This window comes from Dermochelys coriacea, chromosome 11 (assembly GCF_009764565.3).
Source record: "Dermochelys coriacea isolate rDerCor1 chromosome 11, rDerCor1.pri.v4, whole genome shotgun sequence".
NCBI lineage: Eukaryota > Metazoa > Chordata > Testudines > Dermochelyidae > Dermochelys > Dermochelys coriacea.
The window spans coordinates 2539001-2566869 of NC_050078.2; the positions used below are offsets into that span (position 1 = coordinate 2539001).

General features: G+C 57.9%; 1 protein-coding gene across 1 annotated transcript; it reads left to right on the forward strand.

Annotated features, from left to right (window-relative positions):
* The first annotated feature begins 816 nt into the window (after nt 1-816).
* On the forward strand, nt 817-27656 carry LOC119863603 (probable hydrolase PNKD). Its single transcript, XM_038422280.2, has 9 exons — nt 817-1002; nt 13844-13959; nt 14512-14624; nt 18621-18679; nt 22126-22218; nt 22643-22806; nt 23555-23641; nt 25545-25660; nt 26759-27656. The coding sequence occupies exons 1-9, from the start codon at nt 842-844 to the stop codon at nt 26930-26932; spliced, it is 1083 nt and encodes a 360-aa protein (XP_038278208.1). The 5' UTR covers nt 817-841; the 3' UTR covers nt 26933-27656.
* Nucleotides 27657-27869: the final 213 nt, after the last annotated feature.

The following is a 27869-nucleotide window of genomic DNA, read 5'->3' on the forward strand; positions in this document are numbered from 1 at the left end:
CTGAATGAAATGTCTCCTGCTCAGTGGCCTGTGTGAAATGAGATGATGGTCTTATCAAGGTCCAGGTAATTGTCATCAAAACCACAGTAGGTGGAGACAGTTAGAGGGCTGGTGGCTGAGCTGAGTGGGCTGTACAGGGTGGCTACCCTGCCTGGGTTTGAAAGAGGCCTCTTTCCTGGCTGCATCAATTAATTAAATTATGACAATGCTAATGCAAAATACAGGGTCTGCATTCATTAACAACTGGCCATGATATTGCTAATTAGTAACTGAAGCTAACTCAGCAGGTTGCTCCAATTAAAGACAAGTCCCTGGAGGCTAGGCTGTGCTGATAGGGGCTTATCCAGCAGGGACAGGAAAGTTATCCTGGTCTGGCGGCTCTTGCAGTGACTGTGGACTGAAGACGGCCGAGGGGGATGACCTGGGCCCCTGGACCTGTTATCAGTGGATCCCAGCTGGCCTGCGCTCATGGGGTGCGGAAGAAGGCTGGAAGAGTCGCTGACCCGGAAGGGGCCAAGAGGAAGGGGAATGAATCCTTTGCAATGGGCAACTTGTCACCCATCCGCCCTTAATTCGGAGCAGGCCGAGCCCCGCCAAGGCTCAGCCCCGCAGCCGCCCCGAGCCCGGCGAGCCCGCGGCCCCCTTTCCCTCGGGCGGTGACAGCCACCGCCCACAAGGGGGCGCTGCAGCGTGGCGTGTCCCCGCGGTCGGTGGGCGGGGCCGGGCGCTGGATACCCGGCGTTCGAAGGGGGCGTGGCTGGAAGGCTGAGGCCGGCGGCGTTCGCCGGTCGCCCGGGCGGCGGAGGCGGGGCCGGCTCGAGGGGCGGGGCCTCCGCGGAGCATGGCGTGGCCGGGCTGCCTGTCCCGGCTGCGGGTGCTGGTGGCCGCCTGCTGCGGGCTGGGGGCCGCCTCCCTCGCCCGCTGCCGGCCGGCGCGCCGCCTCCGCCGCTGCCTCGCCAAGGTGCTCATGGCCCTGGCCGGGCCCCTGGTCTTCCGCCTCGGGTGAGTGCGGCGGGGGGATCCCGCTCCGGGCTCTCTCCCGCCGCCGCGGGGCGCTCGGGGGGTTAGACTGAGGCTGGAGGGGGGGCTGAGGCTGGGGCGGGGGGAATGGGGCTGAGGCTGGAGGGGGAGTTGGGAGGATGAGGCTCAGGCTGGGGGGGGCTGGAAGGGGGGTTAGGCTGGGGCTGGGGGATTTGGCTGGGGCTGGACTGTGCAGGGCTTGGGGGGCTGCCGGGGAGCTGGGGGGTTTGGCTGGGGCTGGACTGTGCAGGGTTTGGGGGAGGCTGCTGGGGAGCTAGAGGAGTTAGGCTGGGTCAGGAGGATGCGGGGGGGGGCTGTGTGGGTTATGGGGATCTGTGGCAAGAGGTCTGCATGCATCCAGGAAGGCTGGCTGGGATGAGGGGGAGTCTCGCTGGGGCACTAAGGGGCAGGCTGGTGGCTGAGCTGAGTGGGCTGTGCAGGGTTTGAAGGAGGTCTCTTTCCTGGTTGCATTGGGAGTCCCACAAGCTGCTCTCCTCTTCCCCCATAGGGTGCTCCTGGGGACCCCAAAGGGTTTGCACCGCACTGATTGGTGCCCGAACCACTTTGCGTGGGGGGATGCTTGTGCCACCCTCTGGGGTAGGTGCCGTACACAGGTGCTCCCCCGCCCCACACAGCAGCCACAGAAGGTCGGCTCTCGCTGGGGAGCCCTGTGCCCCTTGCAGCCTTGGGCTTGGTGCAGCACTGTGCTAACACATACGCAGGCTTCTCTGGAAAGCTCCAGCTGCCTGGGTTAGACTGTGTTGGGGGTTAGAGAGAGAAAACGCCGCTTTCAGATCCCACACAAAGCTTGGCATTATCCATCCCTGCCAGCATTTGCCCACGTGACCCAGATCCCCAGACCCAGGGGTGCTGCAGCTTCCATTCAGCATCTGCTCCTGGGGCCCCAGCTGAACGATCTGACTCTAGCCTGCTGTCCGTCAGGAGCCTGCGGAGAGTCTTCCACGCACACTGCATCCCAAAAGCTTTTAGAGTGCTGGGTAATAGAGGGCAGGCGTCAGTTACCAGAAGCAGCAGTGCGGGGTTTGCACTATGGAGGATAGATGAAAATCGCTCCATTGTGGAGGAGGGCGGAGAGCTAGAGTAACGGGGGAGAGGAGAGGCAGTGGCCCGGTTTTGCATTGTGCTGATGCTGCAGAGAGGCAGAAAGGTGGCTTGGAGCTGTGGAGGAGAAGGCTCAGGCCGGAGGTAGATTCCCCTTCTTCTCCCCTCTCTTACAGTGGGATCTGCAGTGTGAAGGATCTTAGCATAGCCCAGCCGGTGTGGCTGGTGTGTGTGCATGTGATGCACTGTGTATTCGGGGCTTGAAACACTTGCTGGGTGCCTCGGATGCAGTGAGCTGTAGCTCACGAAAGCTTATGCTCAAATAAATTTGTTAGTCTCTAAGGTGCCACAAGTACTCCTTTTCTTTTTGCGAATACAGACTAACACGGCTGCTTCTCTGAAACCTGTGACAGTCCTGTGAGCTGTCCAGGGGTGCATGAGCTTGAGCCGAGCAGCTGCCTGATCTTGTTGTTGAGCCTCGATCTTTCCTCGCCCCATCCCTCCCTTGTTCATGTCTGAAACTGCCTGGGACCACCTCGGGGCAGGCACCGGGACGTACAGCAGGTTCTGTGACATGCCTGAGCTGCCGTGGCTGCTGGGCTTCCTGCCCTACTGGGGCGCTGTGCTGTGAAGGGTTTCTTTCACCTCCGCCTCTGGCTGGTAGGTGTCAGGTAAATCTCAAATTCCAGCCTCTCCTGGCTACTGTCATCTGTGATCCCTCTTGAGACCTCAGGCTGCGATCAGGGAGCTGGGGACCGGGTTGTCTGCTTATTTTCCCCCTAGCTTTGGTCTCTGGGGGTCCTCCTGCCTAGTGAACTACTCCAGCATATGCTGCCAGGAGCTTTGCCGGGCAGTGTGAAACTGACATAATACTCGACTGTTTCGCGGCAGCTCACAGCATTCTGAACAGCGTCTTTAAAACGGGCCACGCTCATTCAATGCAATCATTCTGCAGCGTGGGGAAGCTCTGAAGCAACTGTGGAAGGGTAGGGCAAGGTGCAGTGGCTGGCTCAGCAAGGTGAGATTGCACCGGTTTACATTCAGGACAGTTCTCGGCACGACAGGGCTAGGAGGTTGATTTACCAAATGGACAGCTTTGATTCCGGAGACGCTGATGGGATTCATTGCCAGGGTGCTTGCGTTGTGGTAGCATCTATCTCAGCTGGGGCCTCCCTGTGTTTGAGCAGGGCATATTAAGAGAGAGCCCTGTTAGCTATGTGGATTGTCTGGCCCTGTGACCTTAACTTCCCTAGAAAAAAGGTCAGGCTGTGTGTGTGTGTGTGTGTGTTACCTAAAGTGTTTAATCCTTGTGTAGACAGGGCAAGTTGTAGTTCTAACTCGTGTTAGCTGGTGAAGGAGAATGTGACAGGGGAGCTGTGGGTTTGCCTCGACTGGCTAATGCATGCCAAAACTACAACTGTCCCGCCTGCGCTCGGATTCGAACACGTTAACTTGCACGCTTCATTACTTTTCATTAGTGTAGACGTGGCCTGTGTGTATTAAACTGGATTTTCTTTCATCTTTGCAGAGCTCTAATGCTCTGGTAGGCAGAATGTCAGCCATCAAAGGCTGAGGCACGTTGAAAAGGGAGTATGACCTGGTTGTGTCGTGTCTTGGGAACCTACTTTGGGGAAAATGGATCATCTAGGAGGTGGTAGTTGTTACTCAGCGATTTAAAGAGCTGTTGTCACCTAGTTTTAGAGTCAAGCCTTAACTTTTGCTTCCAAAGGCGTTTTATAAAACCCACCAATCAGAAATGTTTGAGCAGATCTTTCTGTTAACCCCAAATCAGCAGCTGCACCAGTGTCTAGTGCAGGAAAGGTGGAAACCAGCTAGAAATAAACAGTGAAACTGTTTTCCTCAGCTGAGCTAAGAGAGGTGCAAATAGAAAAAGGAACAGCAAATCTTCCTTTGTCTTTTGTATAGATCTGTCTGCTAAGCTGGTCGTAGACTACTAAAAACAGAGGAATTTCAGAGTCTGCAGTCCCTTTACACAGATTGAGGACCGCTTGAAGAAAGCGGTGGTTCTTTTAACTGTATGCCGCCTTAGTTATCAGAGTAGCATCAATCTCAGTTGGGGCCCCATTCTGTGTGTGTGCTGTGTAGCGCAGAGAAGGCGTTTGCAGTCTAAACATCCAAGATAAAGGGGAGGCAGCATTGCCTGTATTTCTCAGAGAGGGATCTGTGGTGCAGAGAGATGAAGTGAGTTAACCATATACTGAAGGTATCCATAGCACAGTGGGAACTGATGGAGTTCTAGTTCAGTCCGTCAGCTGCAAGACCAGCCTTCCCCTGTAATGCAAGATGGAAAAAATCGGAGGTATCACTGCAAATGATCAGGGCTCCATCGCCTAGCTGCTGGACAAATAACTAGCATGGAAGAATCCTGTGTCCCTTGCATCTTAATGGAGTCTGGGATTAACAGAGGGAATTGCTTTATTACCTCTGATCCCATCCCCTGGAGAAGGAATCAAGTTCTCAATCAGCAGCTTGGTGTTTGGACAATGCTTTGGAGATGTGAATGACAACATAACGCTTAGCGTTTGCCCAAACTCTTCCGAACCTGATGGGCTGGTTGTAGAAGTGTTTGGAAACTTTACCAGATCTGAATGGTAATGAGACTGTAAATCTTCCCTTTCACTAAAGCACAATGTGGATTATTCCCTGGGTGTAATAATTAACCTGCAGTGCCCTGAGTCCATTCTCCCAATTGGAGTTTTTGAGCAGTGTTATCGAAGGCTGGGGCAGGCTGTGTCACTTTGATCTCTTGCACTGCATTGTGTGTCACTCACCAGCAGTAAATTGTTGGGCTTTGGCAGGCAGCACTGAGCCAAATATTCCCGTTTCAGGGTCACTGCACCTGCCTTCTCCCCCCACCCCCCGGTGGTCCCTCAGGGGCACCCACAGCAGGTCTTGGGCTTCCGGTCGTTGCCTCTCTTGGCTGGAGATGCATATCTCTCCCCCTCCTGACTGGAGTTTGAAGGCTGCGTAGTCCACTGTGATATCCCCTGCAAGCCTGCCTGCCTGCCCGCCCCAGAGCTTTGCCTTCTCTCCGCTGGCTGTGCAACCAGCAGGTACAAGTCAGCGTACCGCTCTTGCTAAGCCACCACCTTTTACTTCTAGGGTAAAAGCGTCACCGGGACAATGTATAGAACAAGAAAGAAATTCCTCTGTATATGCTAAAAGCTTAGTCAAGATCCCCCATCAGTCTCATGGGTCTCTTCCATGAGATTTGGGGCCCTTGGACAGAAGGGCCTGTCCAGTCGCTGGGTCAGAAAGAAGGCCCTGAGGCAGTTTAAATGCAGCCGTTCTATGCCAGAAGCCCTTTCTTGGTTGATGGCTGGACGATCCTGGTTTGAACCCGCGTGTGCAAACCTCCCTGTGGGGCTGGTACCTCTCTGGAGTTGGTACAACCTGGGTGCTTTCCCTTAATCTCTCTCTCTCGCACGCGTGTACACACACACACACACCTGGTTCCTGGCGCAGCTGTGACAGCCCCCCACCCCCACGGAGTTGCATACAATCACTATCCCACAGTGGACACCTTGAGGAAGAGGTGATCCCCAAAAGAGATGCCTTTAGTTCTTTCCCAGGCGCCCGACCCACTAGGTAAATGCATCATTAACTCTTGAGAATTCAAGCATGTTCTGAGCCATGGTGAATGGCTATGCAGTGTTATGTCTCTCATCATGAAATACTCTGAGGTTCTCTGGGAGGCGTGGTTGAAAGGCAAAGCGCTTCCCCAGAAACTAATGAGGAAGGTCACTTAATATAATTTCTGCTGCCTGTATGAAGGATCATGCTGTAGGACAGTGTCAGCTGAAATCACACTTCTGTTTGGAAAGATGTTTTACAGTTGTTCTGCAATTACTATAACTTAAGGGGGCTGTGGAACTCTCTCCCACAAGGCATTGGAGTAGAAGAATAGAATTGGTTACAGAAAAGGATTTGTGTATGGATGAAACCATCCTGAGTTCCATTAGATAGGCCAGAGCGTTATTTCTAAGGGGATATTTACTCTGTCCTGCTGCCCATAAGCCAACCACAAATAGGCAGAAATTTGGACGAAATTCACAGGTAAAGCCAGAAGGGACCACTGTGATTGTCCACCCTGACCTCCTGTAGAACACAGGCCCTAGGATGTCCCTGAATTAGCTCCTGTTTGCACTAGAGGAGAACTTTTACAGAAGCGCCCAGTCTTGATTAAAACTAGGGCTGTCAAGAGATTAAAAAAAAATTAATACCAATTAATTGTGGTGTTCAACAATAATAGAATACCATTTATTTAAATATTTTTGAGTGTTTTCTACATTTTCAAATATTGATTTCAATTACAACACCGAATACAAAGTGTAGAGTGCTCACTTTATATTGTTTTTATTACAAATATTTGCACCGTAAAAAACAAAAGAAAATAGTATTTTTCAATTCACCTCATACAAGTACTGTCGTGCAATCTCTTTATCGTGAAAGTTGAACTTACAAATGTAGAATTATGTACAAAAAATAACTGCATTCAAAAATAAAACAATGTTCAACTTTAGAGCCTGCAAGTGCACTCAGTCCTACTTCAGCTAATCGCTCAGACAAACAAGTTTGTTTATATTTGCAGATAATGCTGCCTGCTTCTTGTATACAGTATCACCCGAAAGTGAGAACAGGTGTTCGCATGGCACTGTTGTAGCCGGTATAGCAAGATATTTACGTGCCAGATGCACTAAAGATTCATGTGTCCCTTCATGCTTCAAACACCATTCCAGAGGACATACGTCCATGCTGATAACAGGTTCTGCTCGATAATGATCCAAAGAAGAAGGGGCCGACGCATATTCATTTTCATCATCTGAGTCAGATGCCACCAGCTGAATTGTTTGTTTTTTTTTTGTGTGGTTTGGGTTCTGTAGTTTCCACATTGAAGTGTTGCTCTTTTAAGACTTCTGAAAGCATGCTCCACACCTCATCCCTCTCAGATTTTGGACAGCACTTCAGATTCTTAAACCTTGGGTTGAGTGCTGTAGCTATCTTTAGAAATCTCACATCGGTACCTTCTTTGCATTTTGTCAGATCTGCAGTGAAAGTGTCCTTAAAACAAACAACATGTGCTGGGTCATCATCCGAGATGGCTATAACATGAGATATATGGCAGAATGCGGGTAAAACAGAGCAGGAGACATACAATTCTCCCCCAAGGATTTCAGTCACAAAGTTAATTAATGTATTACTTTGCTAATGAGCATCATCACCATGGAAGCAAGTCCTCTGGAATGGTGGCTGAAAAAATGAAGGGGCATACAAATGTTTAGCATGTCTGACATGTAAATATCTTGCAATGCTGGCCATAAAAGTGCCATGCGAATGCCTGTTCTCGCTTTCAGGTGACATGGTAAACAAGAAGCAGGCAGCATTATCTCCCGTAAATGTAAACAAACTTGTTTGTCAGAGCGATTGGCTGAACAAGAAGTAGGACTGAGTGGACTTATAGGCTCTGAAGTTTTATGTAACAAAAAAAATCTACATTTGTAAGTTACACTTTCATAATAGAGGTTGCGCTACAGTGCTTGTATGAGGTGAATAGAAAAATACTATTTTATCATTTTTACAGTGTAAATATTTGTAATAAAAATATTAAGTGATCCCTGTACACTTTGTATTCTGTACTACAATAGAAATGTAGAAAAATATCAAATATTTAATAAATATAAATTGGGATTCTATTGTTTAAGAGTGCGATTAATAGTGATTTAATTTTTTTGAGTTAATTGCGTGAGTTAACTGTGATTTAATCAACAGCCCTAACTGAAACATTTCCAGTGATGCTGAATGCAAATGCACCACAACCCCTGGTAAATTGTTCCAACGGTTAATGATCCTCCCTGCTAAAAATGTCTCATTTCTAGTCTGACTTTGCCTAGCAAATATTTTGTAACTGTCAGTTACGGGGGTTTTGTTGCGTTTCCTCCCACACTTCTATCCTGGCTACTGGTGGAGGCTGGGCTGATACTCCTACGGTCAAGTATTCACATTTCCCTTCCCTGGCAGTTTGTTTATTATGTGTATGTGTGTCTGGCTGTATAATCTGTTAATTTTTTTTACCACTTTCAGACAGCAATGGGGTTGGGGAAGGGAGGGAGAAATGTTTTTTAAAAAGACAGGAAAACATTCTGCAACCACTAACACTGCATGCGGATTCAGGTAAGTGTGGAGCATGCATGAAACTACCTTTTAAGTAGTTATTGACTGTCCCGTTTACCCATAATCCAGCCATTCTCCATTTTCACGTTTTTCCCCACTTGGATCTCACAGTGAGGGGCTGTTGGAGTGCAACGCTGTGAATTTAACTGTATTGGAAACCAACCTCCTGACTTACCTTATCGACGCCATAAGTAATTAGAGACAGGGTGTTTTTTGTTTTTTGTGTTTTTTGTTTTTTTTAAATCGAGTTTCTCGTCCCCTGCTGATTTTTGGCTGTCTTACTGATTGCTGGCTTGGCCAGTGGTAACCTGTGAAGTCAGTTTCATTTCCTTGTTCTCAGGGCCATGGTGTTTGGGTTGCTTATGGAAGCATCTTTGAAGTGAGCTGTAGCTCACGAAAGCTTATGCTCTAATAAATTTGTTAGTCTCTAAGGTGCCACAAGTACTCCTCATCTTTGAGAAGCAGCTGTTCCCTCTAGTATCTGCCTCGAGCTGGCCTGGGGGGGAAGAGGGAGGGGGATTGTAAGCAAGCTTTAAACCTCAAAGTAAGCTTTTATTTGTTGTTCGGCAGCTTTTTTCCTGCTGTGGCAGCTGTTTGTTGTTGCTGGAAAAATACCCACGTGGGGGAAAACTTCAACCTAACAAAAACAGTGTTTTGTTTTGTTTTTAATGGCTGCGTAGTGAACCCTCATAACTGCTGTGGAGATCAAGGGCTTAAGTCCAATCCTTCTTGGAATTACCCTTTCTCCAGATAATCAGAACATCCGCTGTTAGGCAGGATAAAATCTTCTGTGCTTTGCTGCGAGGGTCAGCCCGTAACTGCCCCAGGTCCTAGCAGATGCTTCCAATAATTGTCCATGGTGGTGATTTTAGCTGCTTCCTGTGGAACGTTTTGCACAGGCTGATCCCGGGGGCAAGAAACCAAGCTCGCGGGACCTGGGCTCTGAGCTGGTCGCTGCCGGCAGAGATGTTGTCACTTCCACACACCCACGCCCCACATGCTCGCCCCACTGCCCAGCAGTGTCCACGTGACAGCCATGTACTTATCAGCTGGGGCTGTCTGGATCAGAGCCTGCCCCAGAGTCATGGGGTCAGCGGGGGAGAATGGGCTCCCAGTTCACTCCAGCCTCAGCCATTGCTGCTGTTTGTTTCACTGTGGCCGTTCTCTGTGTGTGCCCCCCCGCCCCCTCTTGAGAGGTGCTGTGTGCCCACATGCACCCTGTAGGGGTGGGAGCAGGGGGCCTGGCATGGGCCCAATTTTAATTGAAGGGCTCTGGTGGGGTTTCATTATCTCCTTTTGAAGGTGGGGTGTGTGGCCGGTGGGGTTCCCCACAGTCTGCTCCTCCCCAGGCCCAGCATCTTTTGGGGTTTCTCATCTGTCCGGCCTCATGTGATCCCACCCCGAGGCCCAGTAGGGTCCCATCTCTGGCGTGAGGCTCTCGGAAGCCGCCCGCCCACCCTGCCTGGGGGGGCCACCGGGCAAATCCCTCTTGGTGATTCCCTAAGTCCAGTGGTAGAGCTGGGGATGGAACCCAGGAGTCCTGATTCTAGTCCCTGCTCTAAAGGCTTTCCTTCTCAGAGCAAAGGGATGGAACCCAGGAGTCCTGCCACACCTGCAAGGCCTCTTTCCCCGTAGACCCGGCTCTGCGGTGGGGCAAAGGGGAGGGGCTTGCAACTGCTTAGAGAATCCAGCTGGCACTGAATACTTCCCTGCTGAGCTAGGAATCCCCTGGGGTTGTTGCCTGAGGGGCAGGGTGCTGGCGGGGGAGGGTTCTGCTTTGTCACCTCCCCTTCTCCCCCAGGTACCAATGCTACTGTGGGGCTCCTTTTGAGCTCCTTGTTGGGAGCTGATGTGGAGGCCACATGGCTCAGGGATATGGAGGCAGGGAAGCTGCTGCCTTGGATCTCCTTTAGTGGGAGTGGGGGGTGACTAGTGGTTAGAGCAGAGGGGTCTGAGTTAGGACCCCGGCTACCAGCCCCTGCACATTCCATATGCAACCCTGAGTGTCGCTTCCCTGCCTTGTGCCTCAGTTTCCCCAAACGCCTTCAGAACCGCATCTAGGAAGGGTACTAGAGAAATGTAAACTCTTGTTGTTGTAATGTGTGCAAATTAGGTGCTGCCTCTGGGCTCCTGGCAGGTGTCAAAGCACCCTGCTGCACCACACAAATTGTCACCCTTCCCCCCTGCCACCCCCGTCCCCTCCCACACACACAAACACAGTATAGCAAGGCAAATATATAAGTTAAAGACAAAAAAGCCACCAGCCCTTGCTTGTGTGTCTGAATGGGTTAATGCTACTCCAGTCAAGTTTCCTCTTTTAAAACCACAGGGCTGGGGGCCTGGCAGAGGGAACTGGATGTTTCATGATCACTAGGATGGCTGGTGCAATTGGTGGAGAGAAACCAGAACAGAAGCCTGACTGGGGGTGGGGAGCAGGCTGGAAAATTACTGGCAGCCCTGATAAATGCTCAGACAGCTTCCTCCTCTTCCCCTCCTGCAGACAGCTCTGTGAGGGACTGCTCTGCCTACACTCCTCAAGGAGCAGCTGAAAGCTCTCATGCTAAAGCCCTCAAAGCCCCTGGCCCGCTGATCTCCATCCCCTGCTCCGGTGCCCACCCCCGGCTGGCGGTTTTGCCACCCGGAATGCCCGGTTTCAGTGGTTGCCACTGCCAGCAGTGTGGTGATGGGGCACGGGCCTGCTTTCCCCGCTCATGGGCCTTGTCTCTCTGCCAGAGGTGTGCCGGGGTTCGGCTGAGCCACACTCAATGCTATGGCCCAGGCAGGTCGCTGCTCGAATGACTGACACGCCAGCGCCTCCTCCTGGAGTGTCTCAAAGCGCTCTGCGGCCGTGAGCGACCTGTGCCTGGCACATCCGCCCTGTGATGTGGCTTGGAGGGATCCCAGTTGTACAGACAGGACCCCCCCCCCCCCCCCCCGAGCGAAAGAAGTGATGTTGGGGACAGTGTGTGGCTTGCTTAAGGTCAAAGAGTAGGAGAGCTAGGGATAGAACCCAGGAGTCCTGACTCCCAGACCCCCCCCCCCCGCTCTGACCCATTAGACCCCACTCCCCGCCCAGAATGGGGAATGGAACCAGTCCCTGCTGTAACCCACTACGCCTAACTCCTTCCCCCCACGCTGCCAGGATATTTGCTGGCTCTTGTATCTTTCGAGAGAAACCAATAGAAATGCCTGGTTGGGTGAGTCCAAGAGCAGTGAAAGCAACCCCACTTCCCATACATGCACCCCATTCCTCCTCCAGGGCCATTAACCAGCAGCTGCCCACTGAAGCTTCCCTGCAGGCCCGTTTTCCAGATGCTGGGGGCTTGCGTGCTGTGAAATCCAAGCCCATGAGTTCACCCTGCTTGCAAGGGGCTGGAGGAGCATGATCTCCACAACTTAACCCCCTCTCCCCCCCCCGCCGGGCGCTGAGCTCACTTCCTGAACCTGGCCATGCATGCTGTGTCCTGGGCGGACCACATCTGCCAGCTCCCCACCCCTGCTTGGGAAGCCCGTCCTGGGGGGGGGGGGGGCAGCTCTGCCCTTTCTCCTGGGGGAGGGGGCAGGTCAGCACTCCAGCGGCTGGGACTTTGATGCCCCGAGGGACTAGGGAAATTTCAGATCTCCCCGATGAGGGTTATTTTGGACGGTGCGGGAAGGGCAGAGCTCCTTTCTCACAAACGTGGCCAGCGTGCCAAGGAGCCCTGGCCTTGTCTCACATCTGGCGCGGTGCCTTCAGGGGCAGGGGAGAGCCAGCTTGGGGCAGCTGGGCGCCGTTCCGACTTCTCCATGCCTGGCTCTGCCAGATCCCTCACTCCTGCCCCCTCTGCCACATTGCAAGGGGCACCTGAAAGCCAGATTGGCATTTGTCATCCCAGGGCGTTCTCAGTAACGCAGATCAGCGGCCCCCACCCCCAGTCAGCCCTGCCATGTGCCTCTCCAGCGACATGCAGGGAGATTCAGCTCCCCCCTCCTCCTCTGGCTCCTACCCAGCCTGTCCCCCTGAACTGTCCCCCAGTAACAGGACCATCTGCCCCCACTTGGGAGCAGCCCCCTGTGGAGGCACCTGGAGGTGTCTTGTTCCCCTGTTTGCTTAGTTCATGCTGTTCCATTGACTTGGAAATCCTTCTGTAAGCGGTGGCGGTGGCCCTGCCCCTGCCCCGAGCACCTCTCTGGGGAAACTGGCCCCACTCGTGAGATCATCTCTGTGTGGAGCTTGGACGCTGAATGGCTCAGCCCCATGGGTGTCTGGCCGTGCACCGGCTGAGTCAGGCAAAGGGCTCTGGCTAGTATGACTTCGGGAAGGGGTAGGAGGGGGGCTTCTTTTTGATGCCCCTGCTGCAGCTGCTGCCTTCCCTCCCACGCAGAGCTGGTGTGATCGTGGGAGCCAGGCGGACGGGCTGGGTCTGCGCCAATCCCAGGGCACTGATAGCGCTGGCGGTCAAAGCCGTGCTTAGCAGGCATGGGCAGAGAGGCAAGGGTGGGTGAAGCTGCATTAGTCCCATTTTGCAGAGCGGGAAACTGAGGTTAACAGCCTGGGGCCAGGGTCCCCAGTTGGCGCAAATGGTCAGAGCTCCATTGATGTTAAGGAGATTACGCTGATTTATGCCCTCCCAGGAGCTGACCTCCTGATTCTCAAGGCGCCCGCAGCTGCTATTGATGGTCCGGCTGTTGGGAGTTTGGCCCAGGGCTGTGGAGGGAATCTGTGCCCCGGTGTACGCTAGGAGAGGGTCGCCCTTGGGGGATGGACAGGGACAGCTATGCTGGCCTGCACTGTGACTGCAGGGATCGCTGTAGCAGGGAACCTGCCGCGCAGAGACACGGCTCGTGCTGGCAACGGTGCTGGTTTTGCCGGTGTATTTTGTGCTGGTTCGGCGAACGAATTAAGCTCTGCTGGCAGAAGCGTTGTGGGGCAGTATCACTGTCTCTACGCTGGGGCTTTAGCTGGGCTGGAGAGGTCTCAAAAATCCCCTCCCTAACTGACGTCAAGCCGCTGGTAAAAAGAAAAGGAGTACTTGTGGCACCTTAGAGACTAACAAATTTATTAGAGCATAAGCTTTCTGTAGCTCACGAAAGCTTATGCTCTAATAAATTTGTTAGTCTCTAAGGTGCCACAAGTCCTCCTTTTCTTTTTGCGAATACAGACTAACACGGCTGCTACTCTGAAGCCACTGGTAGTAGTTTCTAGCGTCCAACCTGGCCTGTCAGAGCCGTGACGTAACCCGCGTGTCCTGGCTTCCCGGTCCTTGGGCTCCCATCCCCACCTCTTGTCTGGCCACCGCTCGGCCGCAGCCTGGCCACCTCCCCACGGTCCTGCCTGTGACAGTATGAAGAGTTTAGTCTAAAAGCTTTTGCTGCCCCTCTTGGAAAGGGGGGAAATCCAGACCCAGATGCTTTCCTGTCTCTCCCCCTTTTCTCGGGGGGGATGCTACCTAATGGCACCCTAGGTTGCTCTGCAGCACGTCTGCCCCTGACCCCAAAGAGGGCAGGGAGAGCAGCTGAGTTGCTGGGCCCCGGTGGGAGTGGGAGGGAGACCCGTCTCGCTCTATCCCTCTCCCTATCCCCTCCCCAGGTACAGCCTGTACGCCCGCACCAGGCTGGGCTACCTGTTCTACAGGCGGCAGATGAAGAAAGCCCGGGAGCGGTATCCACATGGCCACTCGATTCCCCAGCCTGTGATGTTCAGCGGTGAGTCCTAGCTGCTTCTGGGGCTCCTTCCCTTTCCCCTCTTCTGGAGCTTGTTCTCACTCATCCCACAAGTCTGGGGCCAGGGCTAGGGTGCCAGGGTAGCACACCCTGTGAGAGGGTGGGTCTCTAACCCCCTCTAGCAGCTGATTCACGAGAGGGTAACAGTCTACTACAGCTGCCAGCTAGTGGAGTTCCTCCTTTAGCTCAGGCGGCAGAGCCTCGTGATTTTAGCACTGAAGGTGCCAGGTTTCGTTGCAGGGGGAATGAGGGGTGGTTACGCTAACATGTGGATCCAGGTTCGGGTTGGGCCAGGGTCTGGGGGTCTAACTAGGCACGAGGAGCTGACAGCCCCTGAATCTCATGAGCTGCTCCAGCAGTAACTTGGGCCTCGTCTGATCAAACTCTCCAATTCCACTGCCTTGGCCCTTGGGCCAGATCAGGACAAACATTGAGGGCTCAGAGTCTGAGCTGACCCTCCAGGCTGCCTGGGGTTTGGGGCTGTGGCTCAGAGCCCCTTTCTCAGCTGCTTGTCTGTCTGCCCTGTTACCCCAGGGGTAAAGATCCTGCCGATCCCTGTGTTATCCAACAACTACAGCTACCTGGTCATCGACACCCGCTCCAACACTGCTGCTGCCATCGACCCCTCAGACCCACTGGCCGTGCAGGTGAGAACTCCTCCCCTGCCCCGGCGGGGGTGCTCTCCCGCCCCACTGGGACCAGCGCCCCGCCCTCCGGGGTGTGAAATTGACCAGGGGATTGATCCACTGAGACGCGCAGGGTGTCCCTGACGCTGAGGGACGGGGAGATGGGACCCGCCCCCTTTCACCATCCCATGGCCATGGGGGAGAGAAGGGGGCTAGTTCCTGAGCCTCTCTCGGTGCCCCCTCTTCCCGCCCACTCCCAACTCTCTTCCCTATATTCTGCGGATCTGCTGGATTTTGCCAGCAGCACCGACCTTTCCCTGCTGGGCTGCCTGTCCCACCCTCCCTGGCATGGGGGGGCAGCAGTTGGGGGTGGGCATCAGACAAAGAAGATCAGGCATCCAGCTGCAAGGGGCAAACCAGCCCTGGCCCCCCTGCTGCCCTGCTCTTCAAAGGCCCCTGCGGCCAAGGGCCCAGCCCTCTCCTTCCTGCTGCCCGAAGCACTAGCCCTTTGTTGCCTGTTTGTTCCGCGGCCCGGGGGTGCCAGAGACTCCAGGGAGCCCGCTAGGCACTTGGCTGTTGCTATTGATTTTGCAGGGAAGGTGGTGCCAGATACCATGGTGACGGGTGAAAGGCTAAACCGCTGAGAGAGAGCGTGAGCTGCGTGTGTGTGGCTGGTAGAAGGGGGAGGAGAGGAAGAGAGAATGAACAGGGAGATATGCAGCACGGGGGGGGCGGGCGGGGAGGCCACAGAAAGGAAATGCAGCAGTCCCTTGTTTGGGGGAGTGGGGGTGGGGAATCCCAGCTCCTAAAATACCCCTCCATCAATGGAACTGCCCTCAATGACTGTGTGCGAATCCAGCCGCACCCTGTCACTCTTCTGTGCTTGGGCATTGCCCCCGCCAAGTTGCAGTGGGAGGCAGGAAGCATAGGACAACAGGGCTGGGGTAGGACCAAGGCTCCATGCCTGTCTCAAAGCCCCACGCTGTGGCCATGCAGAACTTCGCAAGTGGGGCGGAACGCTGCTCCCCCAGCTGCACAGAGCGAATCCCCTTAAGATAGCTATAGCGCTATAGGGCCCATGACACAGGTGAGCAGTTCTGAATCCAGTCAGCAGGGGGCAGCGGTGCGTGCACTGTCTCATTACAACCCGCTTTACAGAGAACTTGGCTTCCCCTTTTAACCTCATCATGGCCAGTCCTAGCGACAGGAGATAGCAGCAGCTGGTGCGTCAGCCTCTCGGTGGCCCCGTCTCGGACATAGGGGATGCTTTGCCCGATGGGCAGCGAGGTGGCACCCAGGGTGGTCAATACAAACCAACTGCTGCCTCCACTCTGGTGTGCCTGGCTGGTTGGCTCTGCACCCACCAGTGGTGCCTGCCGCACCCTCCCTGAGAGCAGCTGCCCCCTGTACACGCTGCCAGGACATGCCACGCTCCAAACCTGTTACCACCTGGGAGCAGGGCTGAGTCACTTGGGGATCTCCTGGGCGGGGGCTCTGGAATCTTGTTCAAACTTGCAGAGCCTGAGCTGCTACTTGCCCTCCCTCCCTCCCGGCAAGCATGTGGGAGGAGATCAGCCACCATGCATGCAGATCGCTACTACGTTGTCCTGGGTTCTTTTTAACCCCTTGGTGCCTGGAGCTCACTTAGCGGCAAGAGCAATGAATCTCAGGCCGGGGAATGAACTTGGAGGGGGGGCCTGCCCTGGGGGCTGGCAGGAAGCAGTGCGGGGAGCGGGGGAAACACGGCAGAGACAGAGGAAGAGCAGCTGCTGTGTGGAAATAATTGCTTCTCCCAGTGGGGGGCTTGTGCTGGGCATGGGGGGAGCCTGCCCAGAATTCCCCAGCTGCGCATGGGCCACCAGCAGGACAGGACTGACTCTAGGGGAGCCCTCCCCACCTGCCCAGCTGGGGAAGGAGCCACTGCTTCCCTGCAACATCTCCCCCCCCACCCCAATAAAAAGAGTGTCTGCACCTCGCTGCTGGTGAAACTGTGTGCATAGTAAAACCTCCTGGGGCAGGAAATGGCTCCGCTGAGCTAAAGATGAAAGTGAGGTGGCAAAATTCTATTTACAGACAATACAAAACTATTCAAGATCGTGAAGCCCAGAGCAGCCTGCCAGCATGGAGTTCCAAAGGGATCTCCCCAAAGTGGGCGACGCAAGGGAAGATGAAATTCAGCGTTGCAAAAGGCGAAGTCATGCACGTTAGAAAGCAGAATCCCAGCTATCTGTACAAAATGATGGGGTCTAAAGTAGCTGTTACCGCTCAAGAAAGAGATCGGGGGGGAGGCGGGTCAGTGCGGAGAGTTCTCTGAGAACGCCCACTCCATGTGCAGCGGCCGTCACAAGAGCAAACAATGTTACGAACCATTAGGAAAGGGGATAGATGATACGACAGAAAATATCATGATGCCTCTGTATAAATCCACGGGACGCCCACGCCTTGAATACTGCATGCAGATCTGTTTGCCTGATCTCGAAAAAGATGCACTGGAATTGGGAATAGATCAGAGAGAGGCCACAGAAACGAGTAGGGGGGTGGAACGGCTTCCATACAAGGAGAGAGTAAAAAGTCTGCCGCTGTTCAATTTAGGAAAAAGACAATTAAGTGGGGATATGAGGGAGGTCTTTGAAATCATGACGGGTGCGGAGAAAGTTACCCCTTCGCAGAACACGAGAACCAAGGGTCACCCAATGAAATTAGCCGGCAGCAGGTTTAAAACAAACGTAAGGAAATTCTTTCGCACAACGCCCAGTCAGCCTGTGGGACTCCTTGCCGGGGGATGTTGTGAAGGCCAAGGCTATAACAGGGTTAAAAAAAGAACTAGATAAGTTTCTGGAGGACAGGTCCAGCAGTGGCTATTAGCCAAGATGGTCAAGGACGCAACCATAGGCCCCGACTTCACCTGGCGCCGGTGGGTGCTCAACCCCCCCTCCGCCTTGCCCTGCCCTGACTCCACCCCACCCCCTCCTGCCCCCATTCCACCCTCTTCCCCAAAGTCTGCCCCCTCCCTGCCCCATTCCGACTCCTTCCCCAAATCCCCGACCCGACCTCGCCTTCTCCCCTGAGCTCGATGCGTTCCCACTCCTCCCCACTCCCTCCCGGAGCTGGCTACAGCTGTTTAGTGGCGGCAAGTGCTGGGAGGTAGGCGGAGGAGTGGGGACGCGGTGCGCTCAGGGGAGGAGGTGAGGCGGGGTGGGGCGGGGCAGGGAGCTTAGCTGCCGGTGGGTGCAGAGCAAGCACTAATTTTTCCCCATGGGTGCTCCAGCCCCAGAGCCACGGAGTTGGCGCCTATGGACGCAATCCCCTGCTCTAGGTGTCCCTAAGCCTCTGACTGTCAAAAGCTGGGAGTGGATGACGGGATGGCTCACGATTGCCTGTTCTGGTCACTCCCTCTGGAGCACCTGGCACCGGCCGCGGTCGGAGGCAGGATCCTGGGTTAGATGGACCATTGCTCTGCCCCAGTACAGCCATTCTGATATTGTGGAGCTAGCGCTTCCCTGGGGATTACTGGGGCAGGCCGTGTGTGCTGGAGAATTGGGGTCCTGACCCCTGCCAGGGGCTGGGAGGGATCTGTGCTGCTGTGAGGAGCCCTGGGTTTGCATCCTGCCCCCTGCCTGCCAGGCTGGCCGGGCATGGGATACTTAGCCCTAGGGCTGTCCTGGGTTCGAGTATCACCCATCATTCCGGGGGGCAGCTGTGGGATCTGGGGGCAGTTCCTTCGCACCGTGGAGGGGCAGGGATAGGTCAGAGCGACTGGAGGGTGCAGCAGTGGGGAGCCCAGGCCCCCCATTATCAACAGCTTCCCAGCCAATTCTAGGCCTGAATCAAATCACATGGCTGCCAGATTTGGGGAGGTGCTGGCTGGCTGGTCACCTCCTCTCCCATGCCTGCCCCCAGTTGATTGGTGCAGCCCACCCCACCAGACAGCTCCCTGTTTCTTTAGCCCCTGGAGTGGGCTGGGGGCAGAGCCTGTGGTCAGGCTGGGGCTGCTGCTTATGCTTTCTCTTCTTCCAGGCAGCCATTGAGAAGGAGGGGGTGACGCTGGAGGCCATCCTGTGCACCCACAAACACTGGTGAGGGAGCTGCTCTGGGAGATGGGTGGGGGCCAACTTTCTGTCTAGGAAAAAGAAAAGGAGGACTTGTGGCACCTTAGAGACTAACAAATTTATTAGAGCGTAAGCTTTCGTGAGCTACAGCTCACTTCATTGTTAGTCTCTAAGGTGCCACAAGTCCTCCTTTTCTTTTTGCGAATACAGACTAACACGGCTGCTACTCTGATTCCTGTCTAGGGCAGGTCATTGCCCTTCGGGGGTGGGGCTGTGCTGGGAGGGAGGCAAAGGATGTGGGGAGCCCAGGGCTGCGGCTGCGGGTGGGATTGAGAGGAAGGGCCCTGCCCTGGCGTGTCCGGCTGCCATGTGGAAGTGATGGGCAGTGCTGGAACGGGGAGGGGCTGGGGGGGTCGATGGAGCTGAGGGGAGCCCATCATGAAAGTCCCTTGTTAGCAGGGTGAGGAGGGAATCCGGGGCTTGCTCTGGCCTTCGGGCTCCCATCTTCCCTGGCCCAGGCCCCTGGGGAGCCCCTTCCTTTCCTGGCCTTGGACTGCTGCCTACATCTGGGGAGGGGGCTCACGGGGCCGGCGGTGCCCTTAAAATCTGCCCCCCGGTCCTGGCCGCTGATGTGGGGCCTCCCTGGACTGTGGGTTTGGTAGGTCTCTGGCCAGTTCCCAGGGGACAATGGTCCATCTCTGAACCCCACAACCCTGTTGTTAACCGTACTCAAGAGGCCAAGGCTGGGGCTCCCCGGAGGGTCTGTGGCCCACGGGCAGGAGCTGGCATGAGGGCTAAAGAGACGTGGTCCCCGAACCGTGTAGCTTGGCTGCAGTATCGGCTCTGGCCTGGCCGATCCTGCCCCCGCGCCAGCCCTGGGGGAAGACGGGTCTCTCACCAGCTGCTTCTTTCCTTCCTTTTGCCCCCTCCAACACCGGCCCCTTTCCCTGCCCCCTTCCATGGCGGTGAGCCGTGCAGCTGGGTTAACCCAGCCTAGGCCAGGGACCCTGGAACGCCCCTGCCCCCTTCCATCCTCGCTGGCTCTGGCCAAATGCCACAGCCGGTTCATTTCAACCACCCGCTCCCGTTGTCCCAGCCACCACAAGGGCACCCCTCACCCCCTCCTCTCACCCCCCTGCCACCTCAGTGAACTCGGCTCTGTTCTGGATTGGCGTGGGGGTGCCCTGACCTAGCCCCTGCCCCCAGCGCTGTCCCCAGGGACCGTGGTGGCTTTGATCTCGGGGAAGGGGGGCTGTAGCAAAAGCCACGTTCGCTTCCTGAAAGGCAGTGGTTTAGCGTGGGCTGTGCCCTGCCTTATCTCTCCCCGGCACATGTGGCTGGGCCGGATAAGGGGCGGGGGCCGGGAATGTGGGGGGAAGGGGCGATGCGAGGGGATGGCCACAAGCCAGAGCAGCCAGGACAAAGCGGATATGTGTGTGCAGAGGAGAGCGTGATCGCCCAGGGGACAGCCCCTGAGTTTGGGGCGGTGGCAGATGGGCGTAGGGGAGTCTGGGACGGGTGCCCTGCAGGGAATGATCGTGCCCTGGAAGAGGGGGCTGGATGGGCCCCAACAGGCCTGCTCGTCCGCCCCTTTCTCCCCCCCCACCCCCAGCGGCCCCCCACCCCACCCACACACACGCCAGGGCTAGACCCTGCTGGGGATGCCTGGAGTCTGGCCTCCGAATGAGAAGCCGCACAGATTGGAGCGAGCAGGGATTGTCTGGGTGTGGGGAGGTGCCCCCCCCAAAGCATGGAGCACCCTGTTCTCCTGGGATTTGGGGCGGCTGACCCTCCCCCCGAGTTTTCTGCTCCCTCTGCATGTGTGGAGAGGGGCAGCGGGATACCGATGGGGAGCGGGCAGGGATATGAAGCAGTGGAGGGGATAGACACTAAAGGCCCCCCACAGCCCCTTGAGGAAATGGTGGAACAGGGGTGGGCTGTTAAAGGAGGGGGGCAGGGCCCTGTGCCTGGTTGGGGGGCCCTGAGTAGATGTCTGCAGCTCAGGTAGCACGGATGGGGGGATTGGTCAGCAGTGGGAGAAAGTTGGGGTGCCAACGGAAGCCAGGGAGGGTTTTAGCATCTGGTGGGGAAGGGAAGACACAAAACCTACCCCCCTTGCCCCACCCCTCCTCTGAGGCCCCGCCCCCATTCACTCCATCCCCCCCTTCCTCTGTCACTCACTTTTCCCACCTTCACTCACTCATTGGGCTGGATGAGGGGGGTGGGGTGAGGGCTCCAGCTGGGGGTGTGGGCAGGGATGAGGGATTTGGAGTGCAAGAGGGGGCTCCGTGCTGGGGCTGAGGGGTTCAGAGAGTGGGAGGGGGCTCTGCACTGGGTTGTGGGGGGTGTGAGGGCTCTGGCTGGTGGTGCAGCGTCTGGGGTGGGGCTGGGGATGAGGGGTTTGGGCTGCAGGAGGGGGCTCCAGGCTGAGGCAGTGGGTTGGGGTGCAAGAGGGGTGCAGGCTCTGGGGTGGCGCCAGGGATGAGGGGCTTGGGGTGCAGGAGGAAGCTCCGGGCTGGGGGGTGGAGCTGAGGGGTTTGGAGTATGGGAGGGGGCTCCAGGCTGGGGCAGGAGGTTGGGGTGTGGGAGGAGGTACAAGCTCTGGGCTGGAGGTGCGGGTTCTGGGGTGGGGCCAGAAATGAGGAGTTCAGGGTGTGGGAGGGGACTCCAGGCAGGGTGGTGGGGGGAGCTGACAGTGTCTCTCGTGCAGGGATCACAGCGGGGTGGGGAGCTAGGCTGGGGGGAGGGGCGTCTGGCGGGGGGAGCTGACAGTCTCTCTCATGGAGGGATCACAGTGGGGGGCTCGCCTGGTGGGGGGAGGTGAAAGTCTCTCGTGCAGGGATCACAGCGGGGGGGCGGGGGGGCTCGTTGGCGGGGGGAGGTGACAGTCTCTCTTGTGCAGGGATCACAGTGGGGGGGCGGGGGGGCTCGCCTGCCGGGGGGAGGTGACAGTCTCTCTCATGCAGGGATCACAGTCGGGGCGGGGGGGCTAGGCTGGCGGGGGGGAGATGACAGTCTCTCATGCAGGGATCACAGCAGGGGGGCGGGGGGGCTCAGCTGGCAGGGGGAGGTGACAGTCTCTCTCATGCAGGGATCACAGCGGGGGGGCGGGGGGGCTCGGCTGGCAGGGGGAGGTGACAGTCTCTCTCATGCAGGGATCACAGTGGGGGGGCGGGGGGGCTCGGCTGGCGGGGGGAGGTGACAGTCTCTCTCATGCAGGGATCACGGTGGGGGGGCGGGGGTCTCGGCTGGCAGGGGGAGATGACAGTCTCTCTCATGGAGGGATCACAGTGGGGGGGGCAGTGGGGGGCTCGCCTGGTGGGGGGAGGTGAAAGTCTCTCTCGTGCAGGGATCACAGTGGGGGCGAGGTGGCTCGCCTGCTGGGGGGAGGTGACAGTCTCTCGTGCAGGGATCACAGTGGGGGCCAGGGGGGGCTCAGCTGGCGGGGGGAGCTGACAGTCTCTCTCGTGCAGGGATCACAGCGGGGGGAACATGGCGCTGAGACGGCGTTACGGCTCCTGCAGGGTGTACGGCAGTGCCTGCGATGCCATCCCTGAGCTCACCAAGTAAGCGGTGCTGGGTCCCTGGCCGGGGACTGGAGGGGGCGCACGCCCACAGGGTCTGGGACTCCACCCCAGGCCTCCCCTACCCTCCGGGGTGAACAGGCAGCACGGTCTCCGTAGCCTTGCTCCGTCACCGCCTTCTCTCCTGCGTCTGCCCCTCAGGATGGTGACGGGGGCACGCATCCCCTGGGAGCTGGGCTGAGCCCTGCCAAACTCATGTCACGTGTGGGCCAATCTGCAGCCAGTGCATGGATGGTCACTGCTGGCCTAGCCTTCGCGGCTGAGGCCTGTCCGCAGGGCGGGCCGGGGGCACCCCCAGTCAGGGGATCAGCCTGGCCCCAGCGTCCAGAGAAATCCATCCGGCTCCCACACCCTGGCAGAGCATCCTCCCAGGGCCCTAACGGCCTCCTGTCCTGCCCCCGTGCAGCCCCCTCTCGGATAAGGAGACCGTCACCGTGGGACAGCTGCGCTTCAAGGCTCTCTTAACCCCGGGGCACACCGTGGGGCACATGGTCTACGTGCTGGACGGGAAGCCCTTCGAGGGGCCGGCCTGCCTCTTCTCTGGAGACCTCCTCTTCCTCTCGGGCTGCGGTGAGCTGGGCTCCTTTGGTTCTGTCTATGGTATCTGCCCCACGGGGGCAGACACAGCTCATTGGGGGGGTTGGGCCCACCTGCTTCCTCCCTTCACTCTTCAGGATGAACAAGATGTGGCTGGCACGAGGTCGGGCTTTCCTAAGCTGCCCTGTTCCTCCCCAGAGGGGGCTGCATTTTAGTGTTGGGGGAAAGGAGGGGCTGGGGCATTGTTTTTGTCAGGGACTAACAGCCCCACTAACCAGCCCTCAGTTGCTCTTTGGTTCCTTCCCCCGACCTCCCTCTGCCCCACGCCACTCTGGGGACAGTGGGGTTTGCGCCCCGTTGGCAGCATCGGGGGCAGAACTCAGGTCCTCTGGCTCTAGAAGCTCCTCTCTCTGCCCCTGGATCTCAGGGGGCGCTGCCCCTCCGCAGCAGTAGTGAGTCCATTATCCTCTGGGGGCTGGGGCCGCTCACAGATGCTTTGCGGAGCAAGGTGTGAGAGGGGGTGTGGCGGCCTGTGGTAGTTCGGGCACTGCTGGCATGGTGGTGGGTGTGGGCTGCAAGACCCTGCCGTGGGGCATGGGTTGTAAACACCCCACGTGGGGGAGGGGCAAGCGAAACAGCTCCTCATTGGGGGGAGGGGGTTGACCCTTTGTCTGCGACCTAGGGAGGCCGGCGCCCATAGGGGCTCCCGGTGTGTGGGGACCGCGATCCCCTCCCCGGTAACGTGTTCCCCGCCCAAACCCCACCCCCGCCGGTCTTGCAGGGCGGATATTCGAGGGGACGCCGGAAACCATGCTGACCTCTCTGGACACAGCTGTGGACCTGGCAGAGGACACGCTGCTCTGGCCAGGTGAGCGCCCCCTGCCAGGCAGCAGGCTCGAGGGTGGGGTTTGTGGGGCAGGGAAATGGGGGGGAGCACAGGCCGGGGAAATCCCCCTATCTCCGGGTCCCGCTGCACAGGGGCCGCGCTGCAGGGGCAGGAGCACAGCCTGGCCGCGGTGGGAGAGGAGGGTGAGGGGTCGCTGCACCCGGTGAGGTTCCCCGCTCGGCTGCGTCAGCAAAGCGCCGGGGAGGGGGGCGCAAGGCAGCCTGCGGCGCTGACCTAGATCTGCGAGGAGGGGAAGGAGCCCCCCGCTCCTGGGCATGGGCCGTTGGCACCAAAGCACGGCCGGGGTCTCATCCGTGAGCCTGGTATCCGTCCATGGCCGAGGGGCAGGTTGGGGGTGAGGCTGGGGTAGAACCGGGCGGGTTGCTGCTGGGTGGGATGGAGGGCAGCGTTTCCGCGCGTGTCCTACGTCCATGTGCCGAGTGAATGTGACGCATCACCTCCATATCAGTGCACATAACAAAAGTCATGGGGTGGGGGTGGGGCTGAGGTGGGGGGGCTCAGGGCTGGGCCAGAGGGTTAGGGTGCAGGGGGGGATGCAGGCTCTGAGGTGGGACTGGGGATGAGGGGTTTGGGGTGTGGGAGGGAGCTCAGGGCGGGGGCAGAGGGTTGGGGTGCAGGGGGGGATGCGGGCTCTGCAGTGGGACTGGGGATGAGGGGTTTGGGGTGTGGGAGGGAGCTCAGGGCGGGGGCAGAGGGTGGGGATGCGGGCTCTGCAGTGGGACTGGGGATGAGGGGTTTGGGGTGTGGGAGGGGGCTCAGGGCTGGGGCAGAGGGTTGGGATGCAGGGGGGGATGCGGGCTCTGGGGTGTGACTGGAGATGAGGGGTTTGGGGTGTGGGGTATGGGAGGGGGCTCAGGGCGGGGACAGAGGGTTAGGGTGCAGGGGGGGATGCGGGCTCTGAGGTGGGACTGGGGATGAGGGGTTTGGGGTGTGGGAGGGAGCTCAGGGCTGGGGCAGAGGGTTGGGATGCAGGGGGGGATGTGGGCTCTGGGGTGTGACTGGGGATGAGGGGTTTGGGGTGTGGGGTGTAGGAGGGGGCTCAGGGCTGAGGCAGAGGGTTGGGGCATGGGGGGGATGCAGGCTCTGGGGTGGGACTGGAGATGAGGGGTTTGGGGTGTGGGGGGGGCAGAGGGTTGGGGTGCGCGGGGTGAGGGCTCCAGCTGGGGCAAAGGCTCTGGGATGGGGGTTTGGGGTGCGGGTGGGGGCTCAAGGCTGGGGTGCGGGCTCTGGGGTGGGGCCAGGGATGACGGGTTTGGGGTGTGGGCTGCCCTGGGCTGTGGTGGGAAGAGAAGACTCCCCCCAGCCCTCTCTTGCAGCAGCAGCTTGGGGCTGGGGGAGAGGCACCTCCCCCTGAGCGCGGCAACTCCAGCAGGCCTGGCCCGAGCCCAGGGTGGGGCTCCTCTCCCCTGGTCGTGGCAAATCCGGGGCAGGACCATGGCGGGGCAGGACCGGTGGGGAGAGGCGCCTCTCCCTGTCGCTGACCTGAGCCCTTGCGCGGGGCTTAATAGGCCGCTGCCCGGCCCCACAGCTTAGAGGGAACTTAGGTTGAGGGGCATCACTGCCAACGCTGCCGCTTCTGACCTTCCTGCTCTGTCCAGAGATCTGGTTTCCTTGGCTCCGTGCACCTCACCCGTCTCTAGCTGATCTGCTGGCCCCTTGCCTGCCCCTCCCAGTCACCCTGGAGGGCAGCAGGTGATGGGCCCCATATGGCAGAAGCCCGGCGAGGGGCTGGCACAGACGGGAATAGAACCCAGGCCGCCTGGCTCCCTACTGGGCGCTTGGCTCGCCAGTCCGTGCTTTTAACCGGAGCCCCAGTCCGTGCCAGCCCCCTCTCCTCTGTTCACTGCCCTCTCTGCTCCCCAAGGACACGAATATGCCCTGGACTGCCTGATGTTTGCCAGCCTGCTGGAGCTGGAGAACCCCGTGCTGGAGCAGAAGTTGCAGTGGGTGAATCAGCAGCGGCTGGAGAAGAGGAGCACGGTGAGTGTCGGTGTGGGAGTGCTCCCGGGCCTTGGCATCCGGTGCAGGTGCCAGTCCCGCGGGGCCCAGTTCCGCTTTCCTGGCTCTTCCCCTCTCTCTTTCTCCCGGCGCCGGGGCTGGGAAACGTCTGGCCGGAAGCTGGTGCCACTTCCCCTGCTGCTCGGATCCAGCTGCTTCCTCGCCTGGCAGCAGGGGGCGGGGGGCACAGGCTGGTTTGAATTCACACCCGCCCCGCAGGAACCCAAAGGGAATCGGGTGCTGGGGCAAGGCCAGGAGAATGGCTGTCTGGGGTCAGCTGTATGTTGCACTATATTAATCTGTCACCATGTGGCTGGCAGCCTGGAAAATCCAGCATTTGAAGGGTTATGCTTGGCAAGCAGGGGCCAGGTCCCTTTGCCCCCAGTCTGGGTCCCTGCCTCATTCACTGAAGGCCCCCCACCCGCAAGCTGCTCCCCATGCAGCTGCAGCTCGCTGGATAGTCATAACCTGTGGGGCCCAGGCCACAGCAGCGTCCACTCCCTCTGCACCCCTAAACACCCTCCCTGTACCGCATTAATGTCTTGACCCTGCCTTACTGGGGCCACTGTTGAGGGCAGATAGTCTCTGCACTGGGTCCCCGAGTAATTCCATTCCACCTTCCTAAATTCACCCCGCAGGGTTTCATCTGGACTTGGGATCTGTCTTGGCTTCCCACCCTAACCCTGCTGGAGCATGCTGCTGCTGCTATATATGGCTGCCATACCCACCCCAGAGGCAGCCATATATAGCAGCAAATCTCTTGTGGGATTGATACAGCACTGGGCACAATGAAGTGCTGGGGTTACCACAATCCAAATAGTAAAGGAAAATAGCTTTGAAACTGCTTTATAGAAGCTGGTCTCCAGGTAAAAGGAGCTGGAGAAGTTATGGATTTTGAATGCAAACAGGCTGGGCTAAATGCAGGCTCAGTGCCCCTTCTGGGGATTATACCATGCAATATGCGTTGCCTCTTTCATGCTGGGATCTGGGATCTCAATGGGCTGCAGCTCTGTGTGGGGTGGCCAGTGGCCACGGTCTGCTATACGCGTGCTGACCTGGCCCCGTCTCTCCCCACCCCAGTGCCCCTCCACCATCGGCGAGGAGAAGGAATACAACCCGTTCCTGCGGACCCACTGCCGAGAGCTGCACCGGGCCCTGGGGCTGCAACGGCTGAGTGGCGAGGACTGGGACAGCTTCCGGGCACGGGTGCTGAAGGAGGTGCGGCGCCGCAAGGACCTCTACAAAGCCAACTAGCCCCCTGGCAGGGCGCGGGAGGGCTCTGCCCCATGAGCAGCCTCCCAAAGGCGGGTGACCTTCCCTGTTGGGGTGGGGAGTGTCTGGCTGGGGAAGGGTCTCACCCCCTCATGGCGATGGGGTGGATTAGTGAGCTGGGAACACCTCTTCCCTGTGGATGCAGACGGGTTCAGCTGGCATCCCCTCCACCCTGGTCCGCCCTGCTGTCTCAAGAGGGGTCGTCTCCAGACAAAGTGGATCCTTGCCGGTGGAAAGAAGAATGGGGGGCGGGTGGTAAAATCCAGGATGACACCCCCCCCCCACAAATCCATCCCCAGGAGACGTCTGACTCCACATGGCGCCAGCGTGCTGCTGACCTTTGATTGCCGCTGGCTGCTGGGGATGAATAGCTAGGGGGCAGGAGTGGGGCGTTGGCAAGGGTGCCTGGGAAAGCTTTTCCAGGGAGCAGGGCTGTGACTTTGTTTCTCTGGGGGACTGGGCGTTAGCTGGTGGAAGTGCAGGCCCAGGGGTTAGCCTGTGAAGTGCACGTTGTCTCTTCCGTACAGGCTCGCAGCCTGTAGGAAATGCAGATCCCTTTCGCAATGCCCGGTCCTGAGCCAAGCTGGGCACCCCAGCCTGTGGGGAGCGGTGCTGCCCGAGGCGGCATCGGGGACAGCGCCGCGACTGGTCTGTCGGTTATTTCCTCTGTGTCCTATCCCAGCCGGCCTATTTTTGGGGCACTGCTGACTCCTCCGTGAGCACACACCCGCCCACCGCTCGCTGGCTGGGAGAGACCAGGATGAACCATGACAAAAGCACCAGCCAGGGGCGCCACTGCACGGACTCCAACTCTGATATTGGACAGAAACTGCCCCCCCGGCGCTGAACATTCCTGGCAGCCACCTTCTCCCTGCAGCACGGGGTCGGGCGCAGCTGCGCTGGCAGGGATCAAGGATGA